The sequence below is a fragment of the Solenopsis invicta genome, chromosome 2 (assembly GCF_016802725.1).
Source record: "Solenopsis invicta isolate M01_SB chromosome 2, UNIL_Sinv_3.0, whole genome shotgun sequence".
Taxonomy (NCBI): Eukaryota; Metazoa; Arthropoda; class Insecta; order Hymenoptera; family Formicidae; genus Solenopsis; species Solenopsis invicta.
In genome coordinates, this window is record NC_052665.1 from 20109375 (window position 1) to 20135905 (window position 26531).

The following is a 26531-nucleotide window of genomic DNA, read 5'->3' on the forward strand; positions in this document are numbered from 1 at the left end:
TGTTGAGAGTTCTGGACAAGTTCTTGACATTTTTCGTTAGTTCCGTAATAGTTCTAAGTCCAGAACTTGCAACAAGATGGTACTTCATTCTTATAGTGCGGTGCTATCGTACGAAATTAAAAATTATAAAACAATAGTTAAAGGCTAGAACTCTTGACGAAACCTATAGAAAGCTTTATAACTATTGCGGAACTATCGAAAAATGCCAAGAACTCGTCCATAACTCTCAACAAGATGGTACTTCATTCTTGCAGTGCGGTGCCAGCTCGCTGCTTTAAAAATTATTAAAAAATGATTAGAAGCGAGAACTCTTGACAAAACCTATAGAAAGCTTTAGAAGTACTGCAGAACTGTTGCAAAATGCCAAGAACTCGTCCAGATCTCGCAACAAGATGGTACTTTACTCTTGTAATGCGGTGCTAGCATGTGAACTTAAAAATTATAAAACAATAGTTAAATGCTAAAACTCTTGACGAAACCTATAGAAAGCTTCATAACTATTGCGGAGCTATCGAAAAATGTCAAGAACTTGTCTACAACTCTCAACGAGATGGTACTTTACTCTTGCAGTGCGGTGCCAGCTCGCTGGTTTAAAAATTAGTAAAAGATGATTAGAAGCGAGAACTCTTGACGAAACCTATAGAAAACTTTAGAACTATTTCGGAGCTATCGAAAAATAGCTCCAGAACTCGTCCAGAACTCAACAACATGGTACTTTACTCTTGTAGTGTGGTACCAGCGCGTGGGTTTAAAAATTGTTTAAATATATATATAAGTCGGAACTGTTAATATAACTTATTGAGAACTTTAGAACTCTTTGAGAACTATAGAATTCCATAGTCAAAAACAATTTTTTTGAAATTTGAAGTGCGGACAAAAAAATTAAAAAATTTTTTTAAAATATTTAATGACCAGAACTATAGTTTAAACTTATTGGGAATTCTAGAACTCTTCGAGAACTATAGAATTCCATTTTCAAAATCAATGTTTTTGAAACTTGAGGTGCCACACAAAGTTGGCACCTCATATTTTCAAATTATCATTTTTAATGTTATTTTGACGGAACTATTGTTATAAACTATCAGGAACTCTAGAATTACTGAGGGTGCAAATAGAACTTGCATAAAAACTTGTGATGCAGAAAAATAAGATGCTAATTTCACAAAGATAATAATTGCTTGACGATCCAAACCTTTTTCCCTTGGAGCTTGATGGATTGAAGAATTTACCTAAACAGAAGTTTTGTCCGTAAAAATAACCTGGCCTCAATAGCGATCCAAATTGTCTTTTGCCTTAGTGAGTCTTTTTTCGACGTGTTTTTTTTGGACATTAGCAATTTCTTCAATGCTTCGAAGTTTCACATGGGCCAGTAAACGTCTTCCTATAGTGTGACATGACACATTTAGATCTCTTTTTACGCAAAATCGCTTGCCGTTCACGCAATAATAGACTAAGATTCTTCTCTAATATCCATAAAATCACTTTGTCCTCCTTTTTCGTCGTTACTTGAGCAGAATCACGATCTGGCAGGTTATCGACGTTTCTTACGTCGGAATAGTGTTTCACCCTCTTACTTACAAATGTCTTTGACTTTTTCATGTATTTTGCAGCCAGTCCGTATAACATTTTTGGTCCTTTTGAATGCAAACTCAAAAATACGGCTTCGTAACGTGATGCCTACGCAGCATTCATGGTAAAATATGTCCTTTTGTGACTAAGATCAAACAATTGAGGTTTTCTTTTTAAAGCATCTTGGGGGAGGCATCTCTTTATCTGATTGCGTTCAAATTTTCTCTCTAACGGTTTCCAGAAAAAAGTTTTGCCGTACACGCTTTTATTAGACAGACTGTATATTAGATTTTAACAAATTCGCCGATTCTATTTTCGAAAATCGAATTCAACTGGACTAAGAAACGATTCCAACTCTCATTCAATTCTTGACGATTAACTAGACCGGACAGCGATGGCTCTAAGATGTTTAACTTTCTCTTTTATAATTTGTTCTCTGTACAACTTATAAGTAGGTTATAATAAAAGTAGCGCGTCAATATTATTGGAAACGGTCTTCGTCGGCTTGATTTGGATGTTCAACAGTTTTGTTGAGATCACAAATATTTGCTACTCAAAGGTACTCAGAGACGGCGGATACGGATTGCTTTTTGTATGATCATTTTCTGAATGATTATAAGTTTCGTTGGAAACTGGAATTCGCGTAGCACTTTGTCGCGCTTATCTTACCTAATTTCGGGAAGTAAAATAACAATTCCAACAAATTCGGTGTTTTTGAATATTTCGAGCAAAAACTCTGCAACGACATTAAATGCGGTTTTCCGTAAGAATGCGATAATTCGATTTCTTTTGAAGTCGCGTTATTTTGTAAACTGATGTTACACGCCGAGACTTTTACCGTACTCATTACAACAAATGTAACTGCACGAGACATTTTTTGATTGTACCTGGTTTTTAGTATTTTACGTTCCACATTTTCTAGTTTTATGCTATCCGAATTCACTGAGCTTTGTATTTTCATCAACTGTCTATCATAACGTTTCTTCGCGTGAGATTTAACATTAATTGGTTTGCTCGATCTGTTCATAAGGAACTTATAATCGCTAGAAGAAATTGTCCCTTCGCTCATGTGAATGCAACCTTATCCTTCTAAAACCTTGAGAATTTTGATAAATTTGATATGATTGACCTATCACATCATGGATATGACTCTCCGTAGCAATACTGTTTCAAACTTTATTCATCGAGTTAACGCTTGTCAAATTGTTGTAAACAATATTTTTGAATAGCGGCATGCAATCTGTTTCTCTCCTATTCTAAATCTATGCTTCTGCGGATATAATTTAACATGAAGACACAACGTTTTTTTATCGATGTTTGTTTTTTTATTGACCTTCACCGACTTGCAAGTCTGTCAGGGAGTTAAGGAGCAAGATACTTAAGTTACTGGCAATACGCGCTAGCTTACCTCTCCTCGCTCTAACTTGTTCTACCCTCGGAGTTGCTTCTACAGAAGTGATCATTTGCTCAACATGTTTAGAGTTGACCGAATCCAATTTGGAATACGCCTTGGGATTTTCTTTGGCCACATAGTTCTGTTGAATGTCACCAGTGGATTCACACGTCGCAGCTTTTGGTTCATCTGAGTCCAATTGGCGCGTAGACTGAGCGTCGATATTGATGTCAGACTTAACTTTGAGACGGTCAATGTCGACACTGATTTTTGATGGCGCGCCAATGTCTGACAACGGTTTCGAGGGTCCCATTTTGGACGTTAACAATTCCTCGGAGTCGACGCTGTGTTCTAAAGTCTGTGTAGAAATAGCCGACGAGAGTGGTCTGGGCGTTGGCGGCGGAGGAGCCGCTCTTTTCTTTCGAAGACCTGTACAAATTTTCGATTTGAAATATTGTGCAAAACAATGTTTTTCATACATATACAAATGTCCAAGTGGGAATTGAATACCGATGAGATATTGCCCCAATATTTTTTGAGTAGTATTGAGTATCAAGGCGGTATTAACAGTATTAGTCGTTATCTGTATAAAATTATTTAATTAATCATTTAGATCAGAGTTGCCCCAAACTTAAGATTACCTATTTTTTTTAAACTGCTAAACATTCGCGATTCATCTAGCTTTAGGGATTATTAAAAAATGGAAGAAAGAAGGAAAGGAAAGGGGAGGGACCCTTCCTGATACGACAACATTTATTAAATTATGACAAAATCTTACATAAAAATTATAATCTATAATTATGTAAATATAACAATAAAGATAAATAATAAATAGGCCTTTAACAAGCGAAGTTATTCCGAAAAATAATACATTTGAGAAATCTCTACAATATACTAAATTATAAAATCGAAAGAAATTAGTTATGAGTACAATTTTCAAACACGTTTCTTGCTACACAGAGCCTTCATCAGTGACCTTAAAAACTGGTACATTTCAATAAATTATTCAATAACTATATATAACAATTTCTCGTGTTGGTAACTTGGTTATCATCGCAAATCACAGAAGTACTATATGAGCCTTAAATACGAATTTTGAGATGAACATGCAATTAAATATAAATAAATAATTAAATAAATAAATAATAAATATATAATAAATAAATAAATAGTAAGAAATAAATAAAGGTGTTTAATTAAAAAACATAATGCGATCCATGTGCATTCGATAAAAAACAATTAAAATAATAAATTAAGTTAAAAAATACTGTAACTGTGGTCTTGTAATTAAAAAAATTTGTCTAATAGATCCTCTTTATATCCAACTATTCTTCGTTTTTAGGCGAAAATGTGTGGATGTCCAACGTATAAATTCCTGGTCACAGTTATAGTAAACAAACTATAACGAGAATCCAAAAAAGCAAAATTGAGACTTTAAAATATTTTCCATATTACGTTAATTTGTGAAATTTTAAGTTAAAAACTTACAGCAATATGTTAAATCAAATATAAGTTGCGTGTTCACCTTGGATTTTCGATGTTACTTCTATGGTTTACAGTAAGGGATTAACAAATTTTGAAACATGTAGAACAAGACAAAGTGAGACAAAGTGATTTATAATTTAGTATATTGTAGATGTTTCTCAAATGTATTATTTTTTGGAATAAATCCGCTTGTTAAAGGCCTAACTATTTTTCTTAATTGTTATTCATTCACACGAGCTTAACTTTATTTGGATTATGTATATATATTTGCATAAATAGATGTAAATATATTGATCCTTTATATAATAATAATAACTATTTGCGCAATTAAATTCATTAGCAAAACTAATAATATGGCAAATTATTTTATGAAGGGAACACCAGATATACCCCCCTCCGATTTGACTGAATTTGCGTGGCACTAATGACATACACCTAAGATTATTTCGAGACGAAGAACCTAAAAGAAAGACGAAAACCCTATCAAAATACAATATTTTATATAGAATAGGGTGGGGCGTTTTATGCAGTTTTTTCTTTTTATAATTAAAAGTGCACAACTTTTACATATAAAAAGTCACAAATTAATGATTCTTCATAGATCTTACACACTAATAATAATTGTCACAAAATAAGATTTTATGGACATTTTATAAAATTGTTATAGTAAATGCTACAACTAGAACGCATAGCAATAAAAATTAGTTATCCTGTTGTCATGCAATTAAAAAAAAGACAAAGAATGCCAAAGCAGCAAAAATTCTTTTGAAAGACCTGAGGAAGCACCTCGATTTTGCAACAAGCCTTTTAAAAGATTAATAAAGCATGCTTGCGGAAGCAATCATAGATTTCAGAAGAAACCTACAAGCACCAAGTCAAATTAGTTATAAAAATATTTGTTTTGCGGGAACTACAAATATGCTCGACAACAATCTCACGATTAGGAAACAATGCTTCGCATTTATAATTGGTTACAAATTAACCGCCACCGAATATTAAACGAACGGACAGTAAAAATATCAGTGATCGTGATTCCGTCCGTAACAGTTACTTTAATCCGATTCTGACGCACCGTAAGCAGCAATTGTGAGAGATGTGATACCTCTCAGTAGTAGGTCTATAAAAGTTCTAACTACGGGGCAAGGAGGGGGAGTGAGGTGCACGAGGAAAATGTGAGTGCGGGGTAATGACGTCACTTATCGGGACTTATCTGTTTACATAAACAGAGATAACCGTTATCTATTTATATAAATAGTAATAACCGTTATTTGTTTATGTAAATAGATAGCCGTGGGGGTGGTTGGGGGAACCCTCGGTGCGTCGTAGTTAGAACTCTCATAAAATACAGGGTGTCCCAGACCAATGTATAAAGATTATTACGATAAGGTAAAAGGAATCAAGATAAATCAAACAGTCTAATAACAGTTTGCGATATTTGCAATAATTTTCGTGTAATAAAATATTAAAGTCAGCCGAATAAGAGCGCGTGGAGAGGCAAACGGTTGGTCGTCTGAGCCGTAAGACCGCCCGGTTCGACGCGGTGCACCCAAGCTATCCTTTCCCTCGCCGCGCGCCACTTACCGTCGCCTACAATCGGGCCGCAGTGGGCGGTCCTACGGCTCAGACGAGCGACCGCTTGTCTCTCCGCGCGCTCTTATTCGCCTGACCTTAATATTTTATTACTCAAAAATTATTGCAAATATCGCAAAATGATATTAAACTTTTTCGTTTATCTCGATCCCTTCTACTTCATCGTGATAATCTTTATACATTGGTCTGGGACACCCTGTATATATTTATAATTTGCGTCGCGGGCCTGACATCACCCACGGGCCTAAAATTCGGGGCGCGCGGGCCTGACGCGGCGTTCGCGGAACTGTCCGCCGCCGCGCGCACAAAAAAATAAATTTGCTCACTCCCCTGGTCCTCACCTGTAAAGGTGGTGGTGCTCGAAGAGGATTACCCGGGGAGGCTGCCCGGATCGTGGAAACAAACTCCTTGAAGAAGACGTTCATCCACGTGCCCCACGTCATTTTTTCTCAATCACAATGTTTACTAATCGAGAGCACGGCTACGACTGAGGAACAAAGGGCTGTGCGAGAGCATCCTCTGTCGCATCACGTATTTACAATTAATTGCATGTATATAGAATGACGAGTATCTTTTATACGTTCCCCGATATGTGGGAGGGGGGAGGAGTAGATTTTCATGAAACAATGATTCAAGGGATCGACCGCCGCTGCATGACGCAAGCTTAGACAAAGAAGTAGCGGATAGATAATGCTGGCGCGGGGACTTACTGATTGTGAGAGGTGGTGTCACTCGCGCGATACTGATTTAGGGGTGGGGTCACGGAGACTAACGAGAGGTTGGGGTCACCCGCGCGGTACAGCGGTATGTATCCGCTGTGGGGATGAAGGACGCTGGGAGAGGAAAAGCTAGAACCAGTGTATACATGGTGTCAGGTAACTACCGCTCGTGGTTTCGTGGATTGATAGATCAAGTAAAACTGAGCAGAAAAATCCTTTACCATTTTTTAATATTTGCTATAGTTAACAAAAAAAAAAATTAATAAAGTCTGCGAATAAGCGCGTATCATCGCGCGCAAGGACCGCCCGCCGGTCGCCGAGATGTAGACAGCCGCGGCTGTAGGCGCGGCGCGATGAGGAGGGAAAAGTAGCAGTAACTCGAGGGCGTAGCTACTGCTTGCGCGCGGTGATACGCGCTTATTCGCAGATTTTATTAATTCTTTTTTCGTTAATTATGGCAAATATTAAAAATATTAAAAAATGGTAAAGGACTTTTCTGCTCAGTTTTACTTGATCTATCAATCCACGAAACCACGGGCGGTAGTTACCTGACACCCTGTATAATATTTTATAATGTGGAAATGATGAGAAAAAATAATTTTAGAGCGTATGTTTTAAATGCATTTATTTTATTCAGTATGCGAGGCATCATGTACAATAATATTAAGAGCATAAGCAATTAATTCGCACTCGATCTGCGAACTCTTATCGTAAGATTTGTGCAACATATGTATAGCTTTGCGTTTATTCACGACACAGTTTTGACGCAAAAAGTTTACAAAATATTTAAATTTCTCAGTCACGATAGCAATGCTTTGATACAACGTAAAGTTTATACGTTCAATGCAATGCTCTAGCTCGTATAAAAATAGCACGGTTGCAGGCTTGAGATAAATACATGCATCGTGCAACGTTAATTTAACAATACTCTGATCGTTCAGTTTAACAAGTTGCACGGTAAGGTCGTGTATCGTTAACGATGATGATGTCTCTGTTGACTGGACGAATCGCTCGATGTCAACACGTTTCTCGATCAGAGTTCTCCATGTTCTGTATGGTAGAATAATCCGGTTGCCGCGTGTATGGCCGAGCGATATCTCCACGGAGCATGAAAATGATGTCACGCTGATGTCAATATCAATCCATTTGTATGATGTTAAGGTTAACGGGAACCTTCTGCCTAGAATGCGCGGCGTATAGTCGTGAGCTAAAAGGTTGCAACACATTTTCTTTGATGGTAGATAGTTTGATGCTTAATTGGTTGGATCCACAGGTAAGAACCAATGACGTTCGCCGTTTGATGAGCAAGTCTACATTTCAAAAACAATCGAAGAAAATGTGTTGCAACCTTTTAGCTCACGACTATATACCGCGAATCTGACGTGCTGAAAAGAAACGGAGATGAGTGAAACGTACAATAAAAAGTAATTGAATAAAATATAATTTATATGTATAAAATGACACTTACGATTTATCGCACGTTTCGATCGGAACGTAATAAAGTGCCATTGCGCTTATTTCAAGAGCGTTGCGTTGTCTGAACCGTTCGCACGAGCAACTGATGCAAGACTGATTGCAAATTGTGAGGCTTTTTGCGATTAATAGTTCTGGAATTTTTTTAAGATGGAGAAGGGGAAGTCCCCCTCTTTTCAGTAATTTCTTTGTTATTACTCGAACATGTCACGACACGTTTTTCACGGTTCGACAACGTTGCACATGACATTTTTGTGATTAATGTTACTGGAATTATCTAAGAAGGAGAAGGGGAAGTTCTCCCTCTTTTCAATAATTTAATCGGTAGCCTTGAACATGTCTTGACACGTTTATGCTTCTGAATTTTGTTATAGGAGCGGGGATGCTTCCCCCTTTTTTCAATAATTGCATCATCATCGTTATTACATGTCACGACACGTTTTCGCAGCAACGTTGTACAAGAACGAAACGTTAAACGTAACGTACATGGCGTACGTGAAACACTAAATGAAACATGTATAAGAACGTTAAACAAAATATGAACAATCTATATAATATCTTCGTAATCCACATCTAGGCTCTCGATGTATGCGTATTCTCGCCGACTGTCCAGAAGTAATTCTCCTAGCCATTCTTGTTTCTCATCTCGTATAGAATAGCCCATTTGTTTTTGGCAAAATCAAGATCTATTTCGATATAGGAATAAGATTCAGAATTCAGATAAAGTTTCACGTTGGTCAAATTGCAATGGTCAAATTGGCTCGTGTCTTCAGACATGTTATTTTTTCGACCGGTTTGCATAGTAAAAATGACATATCGCGGCTTCTCGAGCTGAGTAGCGGTTTTGATAGCCCACGAATGCTTGGTCGTGCGTTGCAAAAGCGGATACTCGTAAAGATCCCATGAGCGAAATGCGCCATGCTGAGATATCGTCCGCTCTCCAAAGTGCGCAGCATTGAAAGTTTATTTATGTCACTCAAGAGCACATGCGGCATTCGCCACTGAATTTTAAACAACTCAAGAACGGGCTCCAATGCCCTTCAGGCAATTGTTATCGTTGCGCGCTCGTATCAAGATCAACTCGTGACGAGCATTGATCACTATGCGTTTATAATCTTCGCAGAATCCCAACAGCACGTAGAGCGAGACACAGAAATTGAAATACCCATCAGCGGTAGTCATCTGCGTTTCCCAGCCGGCATTTCGCAGAATCACGCTTTTGTCGGATGACAACGTTACATAGTTTTTGAGCGTGCTGGTTATGCCCACATTTCTATTACGATCAATTTTGACGCCGTTCAACTCGTATCTTATCTCGTCGAACATAAACGCAACACAATTATTTCCCAATACCACGTCGCCGCCGCCGGGCCCCTCAGGTCTATTCTTTTTAATAATTCTCCCCTCGACGTATAGGAAGCTCTCGTACGGCAATGTATATAAATCTTGTTGTATGGGTATTCTTATCTCGTCGCTGTGCCCGTACGTTGTGTTTGCATACGGCAAATAAGCGTGGGTTTCAATCTTGACGATTCGATCGTCAAAGATCGACTCGTCTCCGACGTTTAGAATGTCAGTCATTTTTAAGATTTTGTACCGCGAATCCCAGTGATTGTAAGAATTTAACGTTTGATGCGCTGAGCTTCTTCTTCTCAGTTGACCGAGTCGGATTATCAATCGATGATGGCGCCGTCCTTGTAAAGAATGCGTTATCTCTTTGTGCGCGCTCAGCTCCACTCAACACAAGCATCTCATGTGTCACGCTCGCGTTATCGCTTTCGAACGTGCAACCTAACTGTAATCTCTTCTCCGCGAAAGTCCAACAATTGTCCGTTTTGATCGACAACTCGTATAGTAAGAGTCGTAATGCTCCGTACGATTACTGGAAGGTAAATGATCTGATTTGGTCTTTCACTGAGCTTACATCCTGAAGGCACGCTCGGCGAAAATTCATGAATCGTATGCACACGCGCATCGTTGTTGTATGCACCCGCAGTTACACTGCATTCGATACGAATTATATTTACGTTAATTATGTTGATCGACTCGTCTGATTCATACCATCTACGCGGTTGCAGTACGCGCTTCGAGAATCCCAGCAGCGATCCAATGCTGTTTGGTTTGTTAAAGTTTATTTTGTATGCACATTTAATCTCGCACTTCATCGTGTTATAGTTTGTCCGGATCATTATCGAGAACTCTTCTTTCTCGTTGTCATCATTGAAAACGCCGATATCGCCGCGGACAACTAGCACGTCACCTGCATCGGGTGCGTTGCGTCGTGGACGTTTCTGCGAAATTGCGCGTTTCAAAAATTCGTTTATGGCCGGCAGCTCGTACGATCCTTCGGGTATCGTAATCTCCGCATCGTCTTTGCCGAAATAGAATTTATTGTTCGAGGCGTTCACGTTCGGTATTGTGTTATAAGTTTCAAAAAGCGTTAGACCGAGTTCGTATTCAGCATCGGTTAAATCTATCGCTGGAGAGTAATTTGCAGCGAGAACGCTGCTCTTTCCGCTCAGCGTTAGCGTAAACGACATGATGGAAAAAGCGCTCGACGAATACTGAGACTTTGCGGTACCTTGTCGGTCTTCTAAAAGTCTACAGTCTGAAGAAACCGCAAGCACATTTGTCCGCAGAAACTTTGATCTGATAGGACGTTCGATTGTACTCGATCGTAACATTGCTTCCGAAATATCGCACCAGATCTCGAGGCGGTCAAAGATTACCAAAACTATTGAAATAAATTACGCGGTTGCTCCTTTTTACGTATGCGACCCAGTGCGTCCCAGGACCCGCAATATCGTCTAAATTGACAATACCGCTTTCGTTTCTTCGTACGCCACTGCTCGGTAAAGCATTACGCATGTACACTCCTCTAAAATATGGTATGCGCATACGTTTCACCAGATAATTTAATTGCACATCGGTGGTCACTCCCTCGGGCATTTTTACAGTTTTTTCGACGTTTTTTTTTCTTCGCCGATACTCCTTGTCCGCGTTTATATGGTCCAAGATACAATCCTCGTCCACGCTTGTACGGAGCAAGATAAAGCCCTTGTTCCATTGCGCGATTGTGTCGTTGCAACTCCTCAAGCTGACGTCGCGTGGCTTTTCCGGCATTTACCGCTTTCGCTACACCTGCCGCTCCGCTAATCAAAGATCCGAGAACGCCTAACATTGGCAGGATCGGTAACACACCGTCTCGTTTCGCCGACGGAAGTATTTGTTTTCTCTTCGTCATTTTCTTCTTTTTTGTCTTTGCTTTCATACTAATGCCGATTTTGGTCTTGGCCTTCATCGCTGCCCAAACGGCTGCAGCGGTGACTCTCTCACCAACAGTCGAATCTTCTGCGATGACGCGTCCCAGCGCTTATCGGCGAGCACCTTGTCCGCCGCGTGTCTATCGACGAGTTCGTTGCTAAGAGAGTACGCAATATCGTGTTCGCGGCACGCCGCATTCAATGGATTTACGCCTCTGTCGCCTCTAGCTAATCGTTTCTTCAACCGAGTGCCCGGACCGCAAAACTGATAGCCGGGAATATGTAATTCGAAAGGAAGTGCGTTTATCGCTCGATTCAGTAGACCTCCGACGCAGCCTTCGCTCGACGCTGACATTCGCCGCAATCTTTAATTCTCGGCGCGGGACCGTCAATGTGCGTCCTCTGCCACGGCTGATTGTGATGCTCGTCGCAGCGACGATACGTTCCAACTTTCCGGGTCCGCTTTTATATGCTTTGGAAGCCTGTCCCACACGTGGTCGACGTAGTTGCCGTATACGTGTAACAGTACGACTTTCGGTATATATTCCAACTGTTCAGCGCTCAGATCTAAAATATCACAGGGATGTGACGGCGTGAGAAACATTTTTACTACTAAGCAACTCGCGGTTCCGCGCGCCTATAAATAGGCGCTCGACGTGTCATGCGAGTTTAGTGGGAATCATGAAATTCGTGCGACAGTCGCATACGATACGCGTCATAAACTGCGACGAAAAATTGCAAATGATGGGGGGCAGCGCTCCATTGCGGAAGCACGATGAAATGTTGCCGAGTACCATCCGCGCTATAATTGCGGGACCATCCTCGTGCGGCAAAACTAATGTTTTTATAAGCCTGCTCGAGAGTCCGCACGGTGTACGTTTTGAAAATGTTTATATTTATTCCAAGTCGCTAATGCAACCAAAATATCAATATCTCGAAAATCTGTTGACATCGATCGATGAAATCGGATACTTTACATTCTCAAATAACAGCGATGTTGTTCCGCCGAGCGAGGCGCGTCCGAATTCGGTTTTTGTCTTCGACGACGTTGTATGCGATAAGCAGGATGCGATCAGAGAATACTTTTCGATGGGCCATCATTCGAATGTCGACTGCTTTTACGTGTGTCAAACGTACGCGAGGATACCGAAACATCTGATACGCAATAATGCCAATCTCCTAATCCTGTTTAAACAGGATGGTACTAACCTGAAACATATTTACAACGATCACGTGAACAATGACATGTCGTACGACGAATGTTGCGCATTATGTCGTGCTTGTTGGCAGCGCGAGTACGGATTTCTAGTGATAGTCAAGGATAGTTCGCTCACTAATGGACGATACAGAAAAGGATTTAACGAGTTCGCGGTATCGTGAAACGATTAGTCGTTCTCGATACCTTGAACAGAGACGTTCATCATGGCTAATGTGCGTAATCGCGAGAAACTCGCGAAAGAGATTGAAAAAACGAGCGAGGCAATCCGCAAGAAACATCGCGCTCTGAAAACTGGTCGAATCGAGAAAAAGATCGCGATGGAGAGACGTTTCAAGCCTATCGTTGAACCTCTGAAACAGATTGTCGAGGAATCTCAACCGATTAAAAAAGAAGAAATCAAGGAAGAAAGAATAATTAAGAAAAGACTGAGCGACGACGATGACGATTCAAACGAAGTGCCGAAAGCAACATTGGGAAAAAGGAAACGTTCGAATGTTACGTTGGATTTACTTATGCTTCATTCTACAACGATAGAATCGTTGATGGAAACACCGACAGTAACAGCGCGGAAGAAGTTAATTTTCGATGATGAATCACCGTTCGAAACGTCCGCCAGAAAAGTTGTGCAAACGCGAGAAAGTCGCGAAGCGTTGTTCGGCCAGCTTGGACTATTGGGACAAAAGTATATAGGCCAGCTCTTCGGTGACGGTGATATCACTGCTATTGATAAAATGTACGGCGTCTATTTTGATAAGGATGACGTGAAACTCGGTGATAAAAGATTCGACATCGGCAAAGACGATTCCATATTCATTGACAATGTGCGATACGCCGGTACGCCTGGATTGTACAAATTGATTTTCAAGAAACTCTCCGATGAGATCGTATCACCGAAGATGACAAACAGCAGTATAAAAATATATTGTTGGCAACAAATGCTTATAGGCATGGTTACATAGCCGACAATCCAATCAGAGGAAACAGAGGATACAAGTACAGATACATTATCGGTCCGCTCGTATCTACGCATAAATGTGGCAAAGGCATGATACCATCTGCCATGAGATTGACCGATAACAAGATTGATTACGTGTACTGGGACGATCCCAACGAGTTGGTGGATTGACTCCGATTGCTTGACGCTTAATATAGAGCCGGCAACGATGCTCACGGTAACGAGATGTTGTCCATCATCGAGGAACTTCGCGAAGCCGGTATAATTATAAATTAAACGCATATCCGCGAAACAAGTTAGACAGGAGGCTGACTTTGTTCGAAAAGGACATGCGATAAAAATGAGCAGCAATGAACGTCGAAAAGACGGGTACGAACGTCTAACGAATGATTTAGAACGGTTCTTAAATAAAAATCGGACAGTTCAAGAACGGTTAACGGATAATTATCACGCGGCTTAGGATCGCTATAAAAAATCTCGAGATCGAGTATTAGATGGTTATCGAACGAGCGTAAATCGGGCGAAGAATGAGTATGAAAAATTATCTAATCGACAGAAACGGGAGGACAAACAATGGTTACTAAAGGATGATAGAAAATGAACGAAACTGATATACATTACATCGCGAGTTTATGAAAACATGAGTTTATCAAAGAAAATTAGCTTCGAGAGACAACGTCTCGTCGAGGAATTACACGCTCCAGCGACATTTTCCAAGAAGACGTGTTATAATCAAAGGATTCGACGATCTGTGGCAAGCTGATATCGTCGAGATGCGTCCATATTCGAATGTTAACAAAGGTCATCATTATATACTAACGGTCATTGATGCGTTGAGCAAATTCGCATGGGCAGTAGCAATGAACAGCAAGAGCGAAGAAGAGACGGCTGATGTCATCGCCGAGATAATTTGGAAGAGCGGAAGATGTCCACGCAACTTGCAAACGGATATAGGCAAGGAGTTTTACAAAGTCAATGTGCAGAAACTTTTGAAAAAGCACAACATGAATCATTATTCCACGTATTCGGTGATGAAAAGCATCGATAATCGAGCGTTTTAATAGAACTTTGAAAGAGAAGATGTGGAAAATGTTTACGTTGCAAGGATCTTACAAGTGGGTCGATGAGCTACCGCGTCTGATTTCAGATTACAACCGCGCGTTGCATCGTACAATAAGCATGCGATCCGTGGATGTAACGCCAGAATTGGCTAAAAAGCTCCTCGACACGGTGTACGAGGTGTGTTCAAAAAGTATCGCGAATTTTGAATTTTCGCGGGTTACGTATATTCGAATTTTGATCTTTTTGTGGCGTTATGTTGGTACTCATGTCTCTCACTTATGCCGACAAGCTCGGCCATTTTGAATGTTCACTTAATTGTTGACAGCTGCTTTGCTTGCACGTGTTTTGGATCGTCTTCGATTTTTACCTATTCAAAAAAATGGATCAAAGAACCTGTATCAAATTTTGTGTGAAAAACGAAATTAAGTGCGCGGATGCATTCCGAATGTTGACTGTGGCATACGGAGAAGCTACCTTGGACCGAAGCAACGTTTATCGGTGGTACAAAATGTTCTCAGAAGGCCGAGAAGATGTGAACGACGAAGAGCGTGCCGGACGCCCGAGCACTTCAACAACAGACGAAAAAATTAATGAAGTGGAGAAAATGGTATTGGCCAATCGTCGAATCACCGTTAGAGAAGTTGCTGAGGACCTAACATATCGATTGGTTCGTGCTATTCGATTTTTATCAATGATTTGGGCATGAGACGGGTCGCCGCGAAATTCGTACCAAAATTGCTCAATTGCGACCAAAAACAGCATCGCATGAACATTGCTAATGAGATGTTGGACTCTGTCCGCGACGACCCAAATTTGCTCCAGAGGGTCATAACTGGTGACGAATCGTGGGTTTATGGTTATGACGTGGAAACCAAAGCTCAATCATCTCAATGGAAGCTGCCGCACGAACCAAGACCGAAAAAAGCGCGCCAAGTTCGGTCGAATGTGAAAGTTTTGCTGACAGTTTTCTTCGATTGCAGGGGCGTGGTGCATCATGAGTTCTTGCCACAGGGTAGAACGGTCAATAAGGAATATTACCTGCAAGTTATGCGCAATTTGCGCGAAGCAATCCGCCAGAAACGCCCGGATTTGTGGAAGAACAAAAATTGGCTTTTGCACCACGATAACGCCCCTGCTCACACATCGTTGCTTGTGCGCGACTTTTTGGCCAAAAACAACACACTAATGATGCCGCAGCCACCGTATTCCCCAGATCTGGCCCCCTGTGACTTTTTCTTGTTCCCTAAACTGAAGAGGCCCATGAAAGGACGACGTTACGCTACGCTTGACGAGATAAAGACGGCATCGAAGGAGGAGCTGAACAAGATAAAAAAAATGATTTTTTGAAGTGCTTCGAAGATTGGAAAAACCGTTGGCACAAGTGTATAATATCTCATGGGGATTACTTTGAAGGGGACAAAATAGATATTCATGAATAAATAAATAATTTTTGAAAAAACACAAAATTCGCGATACTTTTTGAACACACCTCGTATAGCCACGTCAAGATCGCTGCGCCTGCGAAATTCAAGGTTGGAGCTAAGGTACGCGTGAGCAATCATAAGACAATTTTTGAAAAAAACTATACTCCAAATTGGACAACCGAGGTGTTTACGATCGTTAAAGTGCAGCATACAAATCCCGTCACGTATTTATTGGAAGATTATCGCGGGAAAAGCGTTACGGGTGCATTTTATGAACATGAATTACATCAAGCGAAATATCCTGATGTTTATTTAGTGCAGAAAATTTTAAAGAAGAAAGGAAACAAAGTTTACGTGAAATGGCTGGGATTCGATGCATCGCATAATTCATGGATAAATAAAAATGTTGTTATTCGATTTTGTAAGAAACATATATCCTAGCAAACACAGTTACATAACGGCAATGTTAATAAAATAAAATCGAAAGTAACACGCAATATAACATGCGCATTACATGTAATGTCCATGTTAGTTGTGATTTCCCACTCATAAGAAAAATAACAGTTACATAACAGTTGTATCATATTTGTTATACAGCCCTGCCGAAAATGTACGATTAAAACCGATAAAAAAAAAGTAATACGAATCGATCGGGATTTCTGCACCGAAAATATAGTATTAAAACCGATTGAAAATAAAAACTCAATCGAAACCCAGATAGATTTATTAAAACAAAATACATTAATGTAAATGTAATAAATGTTTATTTTACAAAAAATATTTCTTGTATCCTTTTCGTTAACAAGGATTAAAAAAAGATTAAATTTGAATTAAACATTTCATTTAAGTACAAAATTAAATAACAATACAAATTGTTATTTAGACATAAAAATATAAAATTTTATATGGAACAGCGTTCCACACATATACATCATGTTTGAAAAAAGTGAGAGCGAGTATTCGTTTCGAGGTTACAATAAGCAGCTCCTAAAAGTCTCACTGAAGTATGAGCTGGGGAGTCGGCCGCCGTGACGCCTAGATATAACGCATGTGGCCGCACTCGACTCACGAGAAAATCTCCCACGGCGTGGCCACCTAGTGGTGGCGCCAGAACTCACTTGTTAAATCCATTTTAATTCGAAACTACAGAATTTCATAAATTATAATTAAATCAAATTTCAATGCGATGTGACACGTTGAGACGCTAACAATTCTTATGTACCATTTTTAAATAGATATTTTGATGACAACACTATAAATCACGTTAACAAATTTGTAAAATTGTCCGAAAGTTATGTTTTTTTTTGGCAATTAATAATTCTTGACAACCGTCAAGAAAAAAATAGTTTCCGAACAATTTTACAAATTAGTAAAAATGATGTACAATGTTATTTTATTAAAATAACTTTTTATTTAAAAAATAGCACGCAAGAATTTTCAGCGTTTCAGCATATCATTTCTCGCTACTAATGTCAGGATTTTGAAACGTGGTCGCTGAGAGTATTTAGAAGTCTTAATGCAAATGAATTAAAATTTTAAAAAATTTTTATATTATGCATTACACTTAAATAATTCACGAAAGCGATATTAAAATCAATTACGATTCGTATATAATTAAAACCGATTACTTTTTAATCCGCTCGTGGATTGAATCGATTAAAACAGATTAAAATCAATTAAAAAGGATTCCGTTTTAATCGGTTTTAATCGCACATTTTCGGCAGGGACGAGTCGTATTAATAATTCAGTTTTATAACAGTTATATTATTAAAATAAAATGTTTGTTATACAAACCTGATAAACGGCAGTTATATGACTGTTATAAGTTATTGTGTTGTAATATCAACAATTCAATTTTACATAACTACAATATTGCTAGAATGTAAAAATTCGTTATATAACGTGACACACACAAGTTATATAACTATTATTTTCTGTGTTTGCTGGGATATTATGAACAATAAATACATGAAAAATATATGATTATACAGTAGAACCTCGGTTATCCGAGGTAATGTGGGGAAAGCGTACATCGGATAATCGAAATCTCGGATAATACGGAACACAGATATAATTAAAAGGCTTTTTATTTTTATGTATGTATAAATTTGAAAAAATGTAATATGATCAGATGCATGTATAAAAATATAAGAGTTATGACGAATGCACATTATTCTTATGCGTCATTGGCGTAACAAAGTCAGTAATACGAGAGTGGTTTAATTTGCTCATGCGTTTTTTAGTTGTAATATCTCTCCATCTTTTTATTAGTTCTGAGCCATCACGACTCTAGGATCGGAACTGCTGCATTTGGTTTATAACATAAGCTTGTGCAAGTTTATGCATGTTGAAACAAAATAGCAACAACGATCGCGCGCCTACAGCCGCGACTGCCTACGTCTCGGCAACCGGCGGGCGGTTCTTGCGCGCGGTGATACGCGCTTATTCGCAGACCTTATTAATTTTTTTTTTTGTTAACTATGGCAAATATTACAAAATGGTACAGGACTTTTCTGCTCAGTTTTACTTGATCTATCAATCCACGAAACCATGGGCGGTAGTTACCTGACACCCTCTATATGTACAGGGTGTCCCAGATATATAAAGATTATTACGATGAGGTAGAAGAGATCGAGATAAATCAAAAAGTCTAATAATAGTTTGCGATATTTGCAATAATTTTCGTGTGATAAAATATTAAAGTCAACCGAATAAGAGCGCGCGGAGAAGCAAACGGTTGGTCGTCTGAGCCGTAAGACCGCCCGGTTCGACGCGGTGCACCCAAGCTATCCTTTCCCTCGTCACGCGCCACTTACCGTCGTCTACAATCGGGCCGCAGTGGGCGGACCTACGGCTCAGATGAGCGATCGCTTGTCTCTCTGCGTGCTCTTATTCGGCTGACCTTAATATTTTATTACTCAAAAATTATTGCAAATATCGCAAAATAGTATTAGACCTTTTCATTTATCTCGATTCCTTCTACCTCATCGTGATAATCTTTATATATTGTTCTGGGACACCCTGTGTATATATATATATTTAAAAAGTCCCGGACCGGTTGAATGTCGCGGACTTTTTGAACACCCTGCATATTTTTTATTGCATTTTCTTGTAATCGATTTCAAGACCTTTCCAAAACACTACAAGAAAGTTCATTTACGTTGAGTATTTTCCGAGTTGTGAGGCTTGAAAACTGTAATGTACTGTAACTTTCAAGCTTCACAACTCGAAAAATACTTAACGAAAATACATTTGTTTATAGTGTTTTGGAAAGGTCTCGAGATAAGCTACAAGAATATGTAATAAAAAGTAGACAGTTCCATTTAAAAAAGTTGATGTGATTTCGATCTGATCTTGGCGACGCTATCCAAGGTTAAACTGATAAGATCAGTAAATAGATCTTTTGAAACCCTACAACTTTTATCTGAAACATTTTTTTCTAAAATGCTTAGTTTTCGAGATATTTCGCCGTCCCGGAACTTTTCTCGCACCCTGTATATATATATATATATATATATATATACATGGTGATTCAAAATAACCTATTGGTCCCGAAGCTGGCTTATTCGTAATCGAATTCTGAGACGATTTTTCCTTTTGCAAAAATTTGTTCGGAGCTTAGTTTTCAAGTTACAATAAGAATTAGTTAGCGTATGACGGGTTAGGTACAAGTGGTAGACAGGGGCGGCGCGACTCACTGTTACACGTGGGTGTTTCCGTGGGGCACCTCCTGTGCTCAAATGACAAAAGTACATGGACAGCACATTCCTATTTAAACTTTCTCTCTCTCTCTCTCTCTCTCTCTCTCTCTCTCTTTGTCACTTTAATTATGCTACATTTAACTTGTCAAATTTCGATCTGTCATCCAGCCGTCAAATATCGGGATAACCGTGAAATCTTCAAGCAAGTTTACATTATTATAATAAATGTACGCCCGCGAATAATAAAAATTAATGCAAATTAGATTACTTAAATGTGCACTTGCAAGTTAAAAGTAGCACTTTTAAAACGCACAAAAAGGGATAGAAAGAAGAGAGAGAGAGAGAGACGGAGGGGGCTTTGAACAAGTTTAAGCACGTTTACTTACGCACACGGCGATCAGCTTATTGTTTCCACGATGCGACAGTTCAATTTAAATTTGTCCTTTATCCAGATCTATCCCTCGAAGTTGTTTCATAGTTCACCACATTTACACTATTTACTCTGCATTTGATTGATAAACGCGGAACTACGCGACGAACCGATCGATCGACTTTATTAATTACTATTAATCACTACTGTAAACACTATAATCATTTGAAGCGTTAAAATTACTCGAAGAAACACATATTTACGTTATGATCATACAACACGTGTCCACTCGACGATATGAAGCAGTCGACTGAATGTTATTGTTTATGTCGTTATAAGAGTGTCGAACGATTGGTTAAAGCCATAAGTCAAAACGCGGTAATTCAAAATGAAAATATTGATTAATACGATTTACATCGATATAATTTATTAGAAAAATGTAACAAATGCATGTTTATTATTACTTGTTGAAAATTGTGAGTGACTTTATCAAGATAATTATTTAGAATATTTATTATAAAAAACACTTCAAGGATATAATTCTTGAAATCTTCTTGCAGCAACGAATAATCTGCCCTTTTCAGGGCAACCAAATATTTTATTTCGAGGAATATTTTCACAGTTTTTGCAAATATTCAAAAATAAGAAATAAAAAAAAATGTTTAGAAAAAATTGATTTTGATAAAATTATTTCTTGAATATTTAGAATGAATAATAATTATCTTGATAAAGTCACTATCATACAATTTTTAACAAATATTGATAAACATGCATTTGCAACATTTTTCTAATAAATTGTATTGATGTAAATTGTATTAACCAATATTTTTATTTTAAATTGCCGCGTTTTGACTTATGGCTTTAACCAATCGTTCGACACTCTTATAACAACATAACCAATAACATCCAGTCGACTGCTTCATATCGTCGAGTGAACACGTGTTGTGTGATCGTAACGTAAACACGTGTTTCTTTGAGTAATTTTAACGCATCGAATGATTGTAGTGATTAGAGTAGTAATTAATAAAGTTGATCGATCGGTTCGTCGCGTAGTTCCGCGTTTATCAAGTGCAGAGTAAATAGTGTAAATGTGGAATAATATGAAACAACTTCGAGGGATAGATATGGATAAAGGACAAATTTAAATTGAACTGTCGCATCGTGGAAACAATAAGCTGATTGCCGTGTGCGTGAGTGAACGTGCTTAAACTTGCCCCCTTCTCCCCCGTCTCTCTCTCTCTCTCTCTCCTTTCCTTTTTGTGCGTTTTAAAAGTGCTACTTTTAACTTGCAAGTGCACATTTAAGTAATCTAATTTGCATTAAATTTTATTATTCTCGGGCGTACATTTATTATAATAATGTAAACTTACTTGAAGATTTTACGGTCATCCCGATATTTGACGGCCGGATGACAGATCGAAATTTGACAAGTTAAATGTAGCATTAAAGTGACAGAGAGAGAGAGAGAGAGAGAGAGAGAGAGAGAGAGAGAGAGAGAGAGAGAGAGAGAGAAAGAAAATTTAAATAGAAATGTGCTGTCCATGTACTTTTGTTTTTCATTTGAGTGCAGGTGCTCCACGGAAATACCCACGTGTAACAGTGAGTCGCGCCGCCCCTGTCTACCACTTGTACCTGACCGGTCATACGTTAACTAATTCTTATTGTAACTTGAAAACTAAGCTCCGGACAAATTTTTGCAAAAGGAAAAATCGTCTCAGAATTCGATTACGAATATACTAGCTTCGGGACCAATAGGTTATTTTGAATCACCCTGTATACACAGGGTGTCCCAGAAAGCTCGCATCCCATTTTAAGAGCGGATTCTTTGGAAAATTCTAAATTTTAATCGCGAATAATTTGAAAACCGTTATACCCTCGACATTTTTGTATTAGGATTTTCTTCTTAGAATTTTCCAAAGAATCCGCTCTTAAAATGGGATCACTAAATCACTAGCGTCTTCCAAGAAATGTCGCGGCTCAATATAATCCGCGTTTATTACAGCACCCGTAAGAATACTTGACTCAAACGCGGTGTCGATCTTGCGCGAATACGAGCGATTTTTTGTCACTGGCGCTACTACTAGCGTGCGCACCGCCACCACCAACGTGCACAAAACGCCTTTCTAACTGCGCTTTTGCACCCGAGAGTCGCGCGATTCTCGCCACTGTGGATTGTCTAGAGCCGACGGTCGAGGACGTTTGGTACTACTACAACATTCTTCGAGCTGCGCAAGGCACTCGTCGCATTGTTGCAGCCACGTGAAACATTCCGCTAAATTTGTGACCTGCGAGCATTGCTCGAGCAGTTCGCGTTCCACTCGCTCACTATTTTCCATTTTTCAATTATTAGCACGTACTATAATATGTCAAGCAGCACTTGCACGTATATAAATCACACAAATTACAGTATCGATTGATGCTCTGAACGCGATATTGATCTTGTGCAAACTATGCTTCAAAAAATCGAGATCTATGCGTTGAGTGATAATAAATGTCTTTCTTATTGTGTAGACACACATATTGGGCACATGTCACATGGAATCTTCAGAAACGTTGATCGCCTGCAGTTGGTACAAGATCGACCGCGTAATAAAAGAACCTGTTTCATGATCTCGAATAATGTGCATTACTCTCCATGTGCATTGCGTCCTATCAATCATGCACGTTGCACACAGTGGTCGAGAATCATACGACATATAATAAAAATGAATCATACAATATTTTGTACTCTGATTCAAAGCACGGATTTGCGCATTTGACATGACTCTTTCCACGAAATCTTCAGGATGTTCACTCTAATTGCAATCATTATCGTCGGGTAACTCTTCGTCAGATTCTTCGTCTATAAAATTCTCAAAATTCATTCGCATATTTTCGAACAAATCATTATCAATGTCCATATTATTGTCTATGTTCTCAACATTTTCGAACTCAACGTCTTCGATACGCTCAGCCATTTTTACCACTGCATATTGCGACCGATTCGGTATGCTTCCGAGACATCTACTGAGGTCTGAGCGCTAATTGACTTATTATACTATATATTTCATCTGCAACTCCTTTATCCCTTTATTCAACTGGGGGAAGCATCGTCATTGCCTCGCGATTTGTTTATTGCAATCTGTCGGTGCCTGTTTTTGAATCATCGTTTTATGAAAATCTATCCCATATATCGGGGGATGTTCACACCAACGTTTGCGACTTTTTTGTCTAAGCTTGCGTCATGCAGCAGCGGTCGATACCAGTCTTGAATCGTTTTTGCCAAGAAATCTACCCCCCCCCTCCCCCACATATTGAGGGATCGTGTATTTGATAACAGATCATATTTGCATCGATATTTTGCCTATCTATCCGCGACTTCTTTGTCTAAACTTGCGTCATGCAGCGGCGGTCGATCCCTTGAATCATCGTTTCATGAAAATCTACCCTCTCCCCCCCCCCACATATCGGGGAACGTATAAAAGATACTCGTCATTCTATATATATGCGATTAATTGTAAAAACGCGGTGCGACAGAGGATGCTCTCGCACAGCCCTTTGTTCCTCAGTCGTAGCTCTCGATTAGTAAACATTGTGAGTCAGAAAAAATGACGTGGGACACGTGGATGAACGTCTTCTTCAAGGAGTTCGTTCCCACGATCCGGGCAGCTTCCCCGGGTAATCCCCTTCGGGCACCACCACTTTTACAGGTGAGGACGAGGGGAGTGAGCAAATTTATTTCTTTGTGAAATTCTTCGCGCGGCGGCGAACAGTTCCGCGAACGCCACGTCAGGCCCGCGCGCCACGAATTTTAGGCCCGCGGGTGACGTCAGGCCCGCGACGCGAATTATAAATATATATATTATGAGAGTTCTAACTACGACGCACCGAGGGTTCCCCCAACCACCCCCACGGCTATCTATTTACATAAACAAATAACGGTTATTACTATTTATATAAACAGATAACGGTTATCTCTGTTTATGTAAACAGATAAGTCCCGGGGGTGACGTCATTACCCCGCACCCACATTTTCCCCGCGCACCTCACCTCCCCACGTTGCCCAGTAGTTAGAACTCTCATAGACCTACTACTCTTATCACGAATATTTATAAAAAGTGAATCAATGAACACATAATCAAAACAAGACGTGTTTTGTACGAACGCCTAGTTAATTTTAATAAATCAAGTAAAACATAAATCTTATTAATTTTAAGTGCGTGCTGTGTTAATTTATCCTGGTCCCTAGCGTACCTTCTTGAATCCTAACTCTTTGGACGACACAAATCCCGAAAAATTATTTCCATTATGTCCAGCAGCATAACATAAATATACTTGAAATAAATTGAAAGAAATTAGAAAGGATTAAAGCAGAAATAATGCCAACATGAGCCGACATTGGATGTTTGTTTGTATATAACAATTTTATTATTACAATCTTCAACTCATGCAAACTACGCGCCAAATATTTGTAACGATGCACCCCCCCCCCCCCCCAAAAGAATATGCATCGTCCCCGGTCATCAACAACCGGAAAAGAGCCGCCGGGCTATAACCAGGGGTACCTCGGGCACCCAATTGTAAAGAGCATCACAGGCTACGCGCGGCAAAACCGTGTCGAGCCATCGCATGCGCCAAGTCGGCGCGCATGCGCACGCACGTTTGTTCCACTCCGGCGACTCCGCCGTCAAGCGCCGAAAATGACAGAGGCAAACGGAGTCGCCGGGTATAAATAGGGCCGCGTGCTCCGATAAAGGCGCCTTTTTCCGTCAGCTAGCATCACCACCTGATCCGCTGCGCCTGACATATCGGAAAATAAAGTGGTCGAAGATTCTTGGCCACGGCGAAGGTACTTCGCCTTTCCCTCCCGTTCCTTTCTCTCTCGCATCCTCGCTAGCTCAAGCACCCACTTCTCGTCAAGGTTCTTGGCGAGAGAAAGGCTCTCGGCCAGCTCCCAAGCGATGGGCATCTCCGCTCCCCCGCAGAACGCAAGACAATGGAATCACCGTTTCGGGGTTTCGGTCGAGGTACTCGACGCGTTCCGCGGTTTCCCGACCGCCATCGCTCCTTGCACGCACGCGGCCGTTCGGCCGTCCTGCCGATTCGCGTACCGCCAAACATCGCAACGCGAGCTCCGCCCCTCGCTTTACGAAAACCCGCGTAAGAGCGTCCCGATACCTAGCGACGCCTCGTGGACATCTGAACACAAAACCGTGTATATAGTCGCGTTTTGAATTTGTCCGTCCGCGCGCACATCGTAGTTGTAATCTTCTCTGTTCCGCATCTAACGAAAATAAATGCATCTTTGTCGTATAGCGTACACCGCCGTGTTTATTTGCAAGCCCGCGATTTCTTTCCTCTCTTCCCCTTTTGAACCTTTTTTCTCCGGCGAGCTGATTCGCGCGAAGAAAAACGGTACATTACATATTTTGTCAGTTTTTAAAATACAATCCATTACATACACCCGAAATCTGCGATGTAACATATTAAATTTAACAGCAATAATGGACGAACAACTTAATAATTTAACCTCCACCTTTTTTCCCAATTCTGGAAAAAACTAAAGAATTTATTGTTATAAAAAATAACACTTTAGAGATCAAACCAGGGTGCAATGTTGTTGGTTTAACGTTTTTATTGAGCAATCTGAATACAATACTGATAATTTTTTATATTCAGAAGAGACCCATACAGCACAGAAAATTGCAGCAATATTTCAGCAATGTTGCAATGTTGCAGATTGTTGAAATGCAATATTATGGAGACATTGCAGAAACATAAATTAACAATAGGCCTGCAACATCTCATGGCATATGGCAGTAATATTCCAGAAACATCGCAATATCATAATTTTTTAATAAAGTAATGGCAATAAAGAGTCATTCGCGTATAATAATATATTAATTTAACTCATCCATAATTATTCATCCGCATTTAGCAAACTAAGGTCGGGCGACGTTATTAAATTTTCCGCTGAATCTCTACATTACCTAACAGTACAATCGTCCATATATTGACTGTAAGTTGACTCATCCAAGTCAGGCTTCGAGAGTTGACTGCAAATCGTCTTTGTATAGATGTCTGCAGACATCCTTCAAATGTTGACTCTAAGACGTCTAGAAAAAAGCATGCGGTTCCGTGGTGCTGTGTGCATTATAGTATTGTTGAGAAACATAAATATTCATATTAATAGACAAAATAGGTCCATATATGAAGAAACCTCGATCTACATCCCAATGAACAAACAATATTTTTTAATTGTTTTTTTAATAAAAATTTTTTCATATTAAATTTAATTATTGTATTATATTGATATATATTTTTTAATT

General features: G+C 39.5%; 1 protein-coding gene across 2 annotated transcripts in view; it reads right to left on the reverse strand.

Moving 5' to 3' along the window:
- LOC105197698 overlaps nt 1-26313 on the reverse strand; it is a 119201-nt gene extending 92888 nt beyond the window's left edge. For both annotated transcript variants that reach the window (XM_039445734.1, XM_039445733.1), the window contains exons 1-2: nt 26193-26313; nt 2978-3391 (exon numbers count right to left, since the gene is read on the reverse strand). In XM_039445734.1, coding sequence (XP_039301668.1) covers nt 2978-3391; nt 26193-26235 — 457 coding nt within the window. In that variant the 5' untranslated portion in view covers nt 26236-26313. The remainder of the gene's footprint in view (nt 1-2977; nt 3392-26192) is intronic.
- Nucleotides 26314-26531: the final 218 nt, after the last annotated feature.